Genomic DNA, 9,891 nt, shown 5'->3' with positions numbered 1-9,891 from the left:
ATAAGGGACACTTCGAATTACCATGTAATGATCCTTTTTGTCCTATTCATTGCCGCCCCTCCAATGAAATCCGCCGCTCCTTTAACAGGATTGTTTTAAAACGTGAGTCCAATTTTCTCCATGAGTTGCAAGAAACAACCCCGTGCATCGCACGGGTGAAAACTAGTCGTTTAAATAACCACACGGGAAAAGCAGAAGCCCTAAAATCGCAAGTTCTTAAGCCCTTAAAGGACTCGTGAACTCTGGAAGAAAAAAAAAAGGAAGGAATAAACCCTAGACCAAGAAAATGCCTGAAAACGGGAAGAAGTACGCTGATGTTGGTGACGATTATGAAGATTCGAGTCCTTCTCAACGGAGAGGTGGAAGTCCTAACGATCACACTGATTCCAAATCTCAGGTTTTCTATCTGATTTGCCCTAATTTTGTGTTGTTCTTGAGAAAAACCAAGAGAAGTTGGAACGAGCATGAAAAATTATGACTCTAGTTTTGTTTTTTGTTTCTTGTTTTCTTTTTTGTGTTGTTAATTAGTATTATTGCAGCATGTTTCGCGTGGATCTTCGAAAAGTAGGGAAAGAGAAAGAGAGAATGGGAGAGAAAAGGAGAGGGAAAGAGATAGGGGAGGAGATAGAGAGAAAGAGCGTGAACGTGAGAAAGATAGAAGTAGTCGCCGTCACAGAGATCGTCATGAAGACCGGGGTGGTGATAGAAGGGAACGGGACCGGGGTGGTAGAGATGACGTGGATGATTATCATCGAAGTCGAAGCCGTGAATTTGAAAGGTGATATTCTAAACATACCTGCACGAAACTGAGATGTTTCAGTTATACACAAGAACTGAGATGTTTACACTAGAACCTGAATTTCAAAGACAGAGTTACACATGCTTATAACCTGCCTCACTACTTATTTGCTTTATTTTCTAGTTATAATATGCTGATTAGTTCTGTTAGAGTTAATATTCTTACATAGACATGCTAAGTATGATTTTTTAATACCTGTATTTTATAGTATGATGTGCAAGTGTACACCAGACATACACAATTTTTGGACGTCATTATCTGCAAGAACATGGCAAAGCCTGGATGAGAATCACTTGTTACGTAGGGTTTTCAAGAACTTATTTATTGTTTGTTGCACAGATCTAAACGTGGAGATGCAGAAAGCTAGTTTGTTTTGATTGCAAGTGTTGCCACTGTTTATCTGATTACTAATTTGTGTACGTAGCCATAACACCGTCTGCTAAGTTATGTGCTATTACTAACCCAATTCAATTTTAGGCATCGAGATTATGACAGAGAAAGAGAAGGCCGACGTCATAAGCACCGTTCTCGATCTCTTTCAAGAGAAAGATCCAGTCATAGGTCACAATCTCGTTCTCGGTCACGATCAAAGAGGTAAAGCCAGTTTGTAAATTTGACTATGGTTGTTGACTTTTTGTTTCTTTTTCCTCCCCAATTAAGGCTTTAACTGTTAATATTTAAGACACACTTGAAACATTGTTGTTCATGTATTATCTGTTGGAGTTGTTGTTCCTGTGTTTAGACTACTGTTATGGATAATACTATATCTTAATTTTTCTTGGCATGCCAGATTTTCGGTTCTCATGTAACTAGGGTTGAGAGTCATGTTTGTTATTTGTGAAGATTCTTGCACTGGAGGTGAAGGCCTCTGACCAAGTACTCCACCCCCAATGATATGTGCATCGCAAAATTGTTTGTCTTCTGCTTAATCAAACTGTTTTCTCGCGATGCATATGAATGCACAATTTCCAATGCGAATATACCTGGGATCTAAACTTAATTGCTGGAATTTTTTATTTTTAGTGGAAAATTGTGTCTTTTTAAGTTTCTTTTTTTTTTTTTTTGTTGTTGTTGTTGTTGTGGAGAACATATTATTAGAGATTAGATATAGATTCTCTCTCCTTTTGGTTTTAGTTCGCATTGGAAGTTGTTCTGTGTATAAACATCATCCCTTTGACAGTTTATCTCCATGTTTTAGTCTCCCCTCTTTTCCAGGTGAAGATAAGCTCGAGATATGTTGTGTTTATTATGGGGGTTGATTTTTGGTGTTTGGCTAGCGAGCTTAAAATGGTAAAACGTTATGTGTTGTCCAAATGAATAGCTGTAGCCTTGTCTGCATATATTTTGTAGGTAATTTCGCATGCATGATAGGGCTGTAGTGTGTAGCACTGAATGGAACAAATGTTAGGATGATTGAGTTTCAGTACACTCTATACCTTGGTATACTGCGTCTGACAGTTAAATATGATTTTCTAATCTTGAGTTAGGAGCTTGCAATCTTGTAAAGAGAATACAACGATCTAAATCTAAGAAAATACCCTCAAAGGTTATTATGGTAAACATTATATTCATTCAATTTATTCGGAGGTTGAGTCGGTGTTTACATGCGTCAAGTACATACTAGTTAACTTTCACAATAACGTAAAATATATCAGGGTGTTTTTTACGAAGGAAAATCCAGGGGTAATGCTCTCAAAAAAGTGAGTACCTGCTTTATTCCGATTAACTATCTATTTATCAAGCTAATGCTATCCGTGACAATTATTTCTACAGTAAACGGATTAGTGGCTTTGACATGGCTCCTCCCTCAACTACAATGCTAGCGGCCGGTGTTGCTGCTGCTGCCGCTGCTGCAGGTACATATATATCGCACATCTCCCTTATGATGACTTTTGTGTCGTTGTTATTAAGTGAATTCCTTATTGTGTGTTTACTCTGGAAAGTGATTTTCAGATTGCATGGTCTAAATTGGGTAAGCGTGCTTGTTTGTGTTCACTTGTTGTGTGCTAGCTAAGCTTCGATATCTCTGGTTCCAATGTTGTCTTTCGTATTTTTCTTTAGACTGTTGATCCTGAAACCTGAATCTGAAAGTTTTCTTTGGTTGTTTTCTTGTTTTTGGTGTTTGTTTCTATTTTTCTGTGTTTATTTGTTCTTGTAAGAAGGCAACCTTGGGCTACATGTCCCACTGTTCTGCAAATGGTTCTGAGCGACTACTGTAGATTATATGTTCAAGGAGGAATGATGGATCTTGTTCGTCTTCAACCGGCAACTATAGCTTTTTTGGTAGCCTTGTAAATATTTCCTCCAGCATTTCCAAAGATATATCATATATTCCTTTCATATATCGTTAGTGTTTTTCCCAGGGAAAGCTAAAGAGACTTAGATCTTCAATCACTGCAAGGAAAAGACAGTTGGATGTTGCTTTTTATTCTTTTCCGTGGTTTCTTGATTGTGCTGTTTCTAACTTAATAAGCTCCCTTGCAGGTCAAATATCTGCTGCTACATCAATTCCTGGAATGCTTCCTAATATGTTAGCGTTAACGCCGGGACAGGTTTGTGATCTTTCTCTAATTCTTTTAATGCATTGAACAGTTTTACTTTTGGTTATTTGAAATTGATTATATGTTTTGGTGTGTCAGCCATTCACAACCCTCCCCATGATGCCCGTTCAGGCCATGACCCAGCAGGTTAGGTGTATTAAACCTTACATGGAAATACTCTTATGGTGTGATTGGATGCAGCATTCATGTTTCCCGAGGGATTCATGAAATCGTTGGAAACAAGAACGAATTCTAGAATTGAATCCCTTGGTGTATTTGGCAACTTGTTTAGAATCATGGTTTCAAAACACATGCGGTGAACTTCTTACAAGTATTAGGCGGTAATTGTTTAGGACTTTGTTTGAAGGATCGAGTCGAAATCATGTTTGCCATAGATGGGAGGGTTCTTGGTAGCGCCACACACCAGGGAAACATGACTTCTGGATCATGTTTCCCACCTCCAAAACCCTGCATCCAAACACACCATCAATTTTCCGCATTTGATAGATGTTGATTTTTGATGTGATTACTGTTTTTCGGCATGTTATGTAGGCTACAAGGCATGCGCGACGGGTGTATGTTGGTGGCCTTTCTCCAACAGCCAATGAACAGGTTCGTTTTCAGCCCATGTCGCTTCCTTAACCTTGGTGTCTTCAGTACAGAATGTACAAGCAATATCAATCTAGAACATGATTCTGTTAGGAGAAACTGCAGAAACACTTTTTATATGCCTGACTGAAACTGGTTGTGGCAAATAATTTACTACTCTTCTGCTTCATATAATAGCTCATATTTTATTTATATGTTGTATGGTGATTATTGTGGTATCTTCTGCTTCAGTTTCATAACATTCTGATCGATCCAGTGTTCAACTTCTCCTGACAATTTTTATTTTCATGATTCTGCTGCAGTCTGTTGCTACTTTTTTCAGTCAAGTTATGTCTGCAATTGGGGGAAACACTGCTGGCCCAGGTCTGTAGATGTGTGCTCACGTTTATAAACGTCTATTCAGTGGTTTATTTATTTTATTTATTTTTTTTAAAAATTATTGTTATTATTTATTGCATTAGGATATTGATATATACATTATCTTTCGACCAGGGGATTCTGTTGTCAATGTGTATATAAACCATGACAAGAAGTTCGCTTTTGTTGAGATGAGATCGGTTGAGGAAGCTAGTAATGCGATGGCTTTGGACGGGATCATTTTTGAGGTATATTATTAGGTTTATGAAAATCATTTCTCCCCTGTTGTTACATTCATTACCTTCTTGCCTAGAATCACAAGCTGTTTAAGGTTAAGTATATTGATTGATGTCATTTAAGAGCCAAAATATCAAAACATCTGTAGGTTATTATTTCTGGGTTAACAATCATTCAACTTCTTGACTTGTACTGATGTTTGTGAATTAATCTTCGTTTATATATATATATATATAGGGTGGGCCAGTGAAGGTGAGGAGGCCTACTGATTACAACCCTTCGCTTGCTGCCGCACTGGGCCCAAGCCAGCCTAATCCTAATCTTAACCTGGCTGCGGTTGGGCTGACACCAGGCTCTGCTGGAGGACTTGAAGGTCCCGACCGCATATTTGTTGGTGGACTCCCATATTACTTCACAGAAGCACAGATTAGAGAGTTGCTTGAATCTTTTGGTCCCCTTCGTGGTTTCGATCTGGTGAAGGACAGGGAAACAGGGAACTCTAAAGGATACGCCTTCTGCGTTTACCAGGATCTCTCAGTTACAGATATTGCTTGTGCTGCTCTAAATGGTATTAAGATGGGTGATAAAACTCTTACTGTTAGACGAGCGAACCTGGGCACCACTCAGCCAAAACCTGAGCAGGAAAACGTATTAATACAGGCACAACTACAGGTCGCATTGCAGGTTAGGGGAACACACTTTATATTTTTGTTAGTTTCCAGTATATATAATAAATAAATAAATATTTGCTACTGATATTTTTTCTTGTTTCTTTACTGATGAGTTTTCTTGTTTTCTTTGGCAGAGGCAGTTGTTCCAAACTGGAGGTGGTCTAGGTGGTGGTAATGGAGGTGGCCTTCCTCCTACCAAGGTCGTATGCCTGACAGAGGTGGTTACTGCAGATGAGCTTAAAGATGATGAAGAATATGAAGATATTCTGGAAGATATGAGGGTAGAAGGTGGAAAATTTGGTACGTTGATGTTTTTTTGGTTCTTATATACGAGCTTTTGTCCATTCGTGGTTGCAGTTGTTTTTCTTTTTTTGTGTTTCGTAGCCTTTGGCAATATTCAATTTCACGCCCCAATTAACCACTAGTTAACACTTTCCGAGCTTCTGAAATTCCTTTCCGTTGGTGATATTTAATTTATTCTAACTCATGTGTTTTGCAATTGCAGGTACATTGATGAATATCGTCATCCCGCGTCCACAACCTAACGGTGAACCATCTCCAGGACTTGGAAAGGTTAGTTTCAATGTAAGGTCTATAAAATATTGTCCGTTACTTTGTATTGTTAAATAACACTTTTCTCCTGTAGGTTTTCATGGAGTACAACGACGTTGAAGGGTCAAGTAAAGCCCGAGCTGGACTTAATGGAAGGAGATTTGGTGGAAATCAAGTTGTGGCTGTTTTTTACCCGGAGAATCAATTTGCCGAGGGGATTTACGATGCCTAACTTGTGCAATAGGGAGCTAGCTTCTGGCTTAAGTTCTAACTTACTTTCATCTCTTGTCTTATTGTGATTTTCCATCCCTTTCTAGTCTTGTACAGCTTTTTTTTCACTGGAATTTGAGCCATAACAATTGCCTTCAAGACTTTCTAGATTTGTTTCCCAAAGTTGATAGCACCTTTCTGTAGTTTAAAATCCTTGAACAACTTCTTCAACTCTGAAATGATTGCTTATTGCGTGCTTGTGTTTTTATTTTTAGCAATCTGATAGTGGCAAGTCCTTATATTACAGAACTGGTCCTGGGTTTCCTACTAATGAAATTCAGGTATGAAGGGCAAACAAACAAAAAAAAAGAAAAAAAAAAGTATATATTTGGTATTTCAAACTCTGGTTACGACCAAAACACTTGAGAGCTTCTCCAATGGTTGATGTTATGTGTCAACATTGTCTTGACTTTCTCTTGGTAAAAATTCCTTTATATATAGATATTGGTATTTCAAACTCGGGTTACGACCAAAACACTTGAGAGCTTCTCCAATGGTTGATGTTATGTGTCAACATTGTCTTGACTTTCTCTTGTTCCTTTGGTTGATGTTCTTGACTTTCTCTTGTTCCTTTGGTTGATGTTATGTGTTAACATCGTCTTGACTTTCTCTTGGTAAAATTCCTTTATATATAGATATAAATTCCTAAATGTTGGGAACTGAAAAAATTCATCTCCAACCCAAATTTTAATCTTTTGTTTCTTAAGGGTCAAAATTAAGCCACGTCACTAAATGTTGGGAACTGAAAAAATTCATCTACAACCCAAATCAATTTTAATCAAATTCATCTACAACCCAAATCAATTTTAATCTTTTGTTTCTTAAGTGTCAAAATTAAGCCCCCTCCACATTCATTTAAGAAGATAGGGTTGGAGAAGGATTTTAGAAAAAAATTGATGTGTACCCTATATCAATTTTTTTTAATAGCTTGGTACAGTGGTCCCTAGACTACTCTTAATCAAGGGTTTTAGGGGAAAAAAATTTGAAAAAAATAAATTAAATTCTCTTCTTAATATTTGGCTATTTGTATTTGGAATATGAAATGGAATTTCTCTTTAACTTTTAGATGGTTGTATTCTTTGTATGGTCTCCCTTTTGGTGTAGATCTAATGCTTGTGTGCGTAGGTTGTCTTGTTGGATTCTTATCTTAATCCATGCAGCTGATGCTTTTTTTATTTAATGTTTGATCCCCGATTTTGATTAAATCTCTGGTTATTCTCTTATTTCTCTTCTTGCTTTTGAACAAGGATTGTCGGGGTCTTAAAATTGAATCTCTTAAAAATGTGAATTTTGTTTAAGAAGGAAAATGAGAATCTTCTTAATAGTTTGTTCTCTAATATCTTGAAATTATTCTATTTCTTTCTAGTTTGTTCCGGTGGAAGAATCATGGCCTGCTGTTGTTATTGATTTTTAGCTATGCTGGGTTACACCCTTTTCCTTTTGCTTTATCTTTTTCCTTCTTTGAGTTGTTTCTGGCTGACTCTCTCTTTTGGAGTCTTTTTGAAATGGGGTTAAACCATTCTTATTGACCAGTTCTTCTTTGTTCCCCTATCTGTTTTCTCTTTGAGCATATGTTTGTAATCTTAACTCTTACATGTCTCTACTTTCTTGTTAATTTTTAGACCCTATTTTGAAATCCTTTCGGATGTTGATTTTATGATCTGTTATACCCTGAGAAATAATGGTAAAAATGAAGAATTATCCTCAGTTTCCAACCCTAACTCCGACGATCTGACTAAGCCCACGGGTAAGTCCATCCACATTTCCCTTGGCATCTCTCATTTCGTTTTCAGTTTTCAGATTTTTCGGATTCTAGAATTCCTTTCAATCTTTCAGTAGTGACAAGTTTTGTCCTTTAAATCCTAACCTTTCTTTGCATTTTAGTTTGTTTTGGAACCTACAGTTGGTATTTTTTCCAGGATTGAAGTCTCCTAGCAAGGAAAGCAACAAGACAGAATCGCAATTCGGTTTGGCTATACATGGGCCCTCTTCTTTCACACTTCTCCATTGTTTTATTTCCTTTTCATTAGTTATAATCGTGTCCTCTGCTGTATTTTTAAGATGCATATAATTCAGGTTCACTAGCTTCCGATATTATTTAGAATCCGTTAAATCCTTTAGCTTTAATAAGCACTAAATTATAAGTTGACCCTGAATTTATGCTTTGTGATATTTTGTTCGTTTCTTATTTTTATCTGCTTGAGGTTAGCTGCAACTTTCCCCCTGAATTAGTTGAAACTGGACAGACGACTAGGCTTTCTTATTTGCTCTCATCTTGTACAGTTTTATTAACTTTTAGTTTTAGTAGTTTTCATTTGGTGGTTGTTTCAATTCGAGTTTTTTTTCCTGCTTACTAGCTTTATCTTTTATAGTGTATTGTATATGTGTAAGATTGATGCGTAATTTAATCTACTTTTGTGCTTCTTCTTGGCATAGGAAAATGAAGGCTCATGTGAAAAAACATGATGCTGAAATCAATACTGGCTATGTTCCTTATGGTTGTATTTTTTTGAAGATGCAACTCTAATCAAGCAAATCTTTGATTGCGGGAAAGGCTAAATCGTCACCCTCAATCATTAAGAAGAGATCTCTTTCCTGTACAGGCCGTCGTGACACTTTTATCAGACTTGTTCGTGGTAGGGCTCAGGAATACTATTTGATAGTTTTATCGCGAGCAAAGATGCTCAATACACACTGCCAGTATTAAAAGACTACTCATTGGGTACCGATGGAGAACGAATGCTTCCTAGGTTATTGAAGATTTACAAAAATTTGGTTATCTTTGTCATTTTAGTTTTAGAATCTGCTTTAGGACTCATCGCGTTGTGCTCTTTTCCTTCGTCGGGGTTTTATCCCTTTGGATTTGGGTTTTTCCTGTCAAGGTTTTTAACGAGACAACAAATGCGTGTCCAACACATTTCGGTGGTTTTATTATTTACCTTCTATTGTTTGCGCTTTACTTTTTATGTAATTCCTAGATGTAACTCTATTGTAATCACGGCTGCTAACGCCTTAAGTTAGATTTCTAATGAAATACCTAATTCACAAAATATAAAAGACTACTCTTAAATCCCAATCATTTAGGAATTTTAGCAATTACAAGGGTTCGAACCCTGACCTCCGCAGTGGGAGGGAGCATGAGAACCATCAGACCACTTGATGGTTCTCCATCCTATGTGGATTTAGATATTTATCTTCACACATTCCATTGGAGAAGCTCTAATAACCAAGCACACTAAACTATTGTACATACCCAAGAACTAAACTATTCTAACTCTTGCATCGTCACTCGTTAGTGAAAATGAGCTTTATATTTTTTTTTGAAACGAAAAGGGGAATGTATTAAGAAAAACTTCACTCATCAAAGAGATGAATGAAGGAGAAAGAGTATAATCAGTTGTTACCTATAACAACATTCCAGTTACAGATAAGAGTACTAAGTGAGTAACCCTCAAAAAGCTTAGTGTGCACAAACCAATTAAACATAGTGCACCTTTACAGAGACAATGAGATGTTCTAATCTCCTCTTATTATTGTTATAAAGCCTGCAGTTCCTCTCCTTCCAAATATTCCACCAAATTGCAAATGGAAGAATACCTCATAATTTCTTCACCGTAGCATTGGTCTTCCTGTTTTTTCCATTCCCAAATGTTTGACTTCACACTCTCAGAGAAGACCCATTTTACTCCAAAGCTTTCCAGAAAGTAGTTCCATAGTTTTCTAGTTTCATCACAGTGAAGGAAGAGATGATTTTGAGATTCCTCAACAGAAAAACATAGAAGGCATTGATTGTCAATGACAAGACCAGCTCCATGTAGGACATCCAAAGTTGGTGCTCCATTGTGACAAAGAGTCC

At 37.1% G+C, this 9,891-nt stretch overlaps 1 protein-coding gene across 5 annotated transcripts; it reads left to right on the top strand.

Annotated features, from left to right (window-relative positions):
- Positions 1–215: 215 nt before the first annotated feature.
- LOC113330416 (splicing factor U2af large subunit A-like) lies at positions 216–6,249 on the top strand. Of its 5 annotated transcripts, none has more exons than XM_026577231.1 (13): positions 216–397; positions 540–778; positions 1,277–1,393; positions 2,573–2,655; positions 3,284–3,351; positions 3,439–3,486; positions 3,892–3,951; positions 4,251–4,311; positions 4,441–4,553; positions 4,780–5,226; positions 5,348–5,513; positions 5,719–5,786; positions 5,860–6,249. In XM_026577231.1, the coding sequence occupies exons 1-13, from the start codon at positions 287–289 to the stop codon at positions 5,995–5,997; spliced, it is 1,719 nt and encodes a 572-aa protein (XP_026433016.1). In that variant the 5' UTR covers positions 216–286; the 3' UTR covers positions 5,998–6,249. The 5 variants fall into 5 exon arrangements, with proteins under 5 accessions (XP_026433016.1, XP_026433017.1, XP_026433018.1 ...); XM_026577233.1 differs by having other exon boundaries at positions 256–397; positions 529–778; XM_026577232.1 differs by lacking the exon at positions 3,439–3,486.
- Positions 6,250–9,891: the final 3,642 nt, after the last annotated feature.

Source organism: Papaver somniferum, unplaced genomic scaffold, assembly GCF_003573695.1.
Source record: "Papaver somniferum cultivar HN1 unplaced genomic scaffold, ASM357369v1 unplaced-scaffold_118, whole genome shotgun sequence".
Lineage (NCBI taxonomy): Eukaryota > Viridiplantae > Streptophyta > Magnoliopsida > Ranunculales > Papaveraceae > Papaver > Papaver somniferum.
This window is presented reverse-complemented; position numbering and strand designations above follow the sequence as displayed.

Coding starts and splice junctions, on each gene's coding strand:
- LOC113330416 (XM_026577231.1), top strand. CDS start 287: ATGCCTGAAAACGGGAAGAAGTACGCTGATGTTGGTGACGATTATGAA. Junction 398..539: donor ACACTGATTCCAAATCTCAG/GTTTTCTATCTG, acceptor GTATTATTGCAG/CATGTTTCGCGTGGATCTTC. Junction 3,352..3,438: donor TAGCGTTAACGCCGGGACAG/GTTTGTGATCTT, acceptor TTGGTGTGTCAG/CCATTCACAACCCTCCCCAT.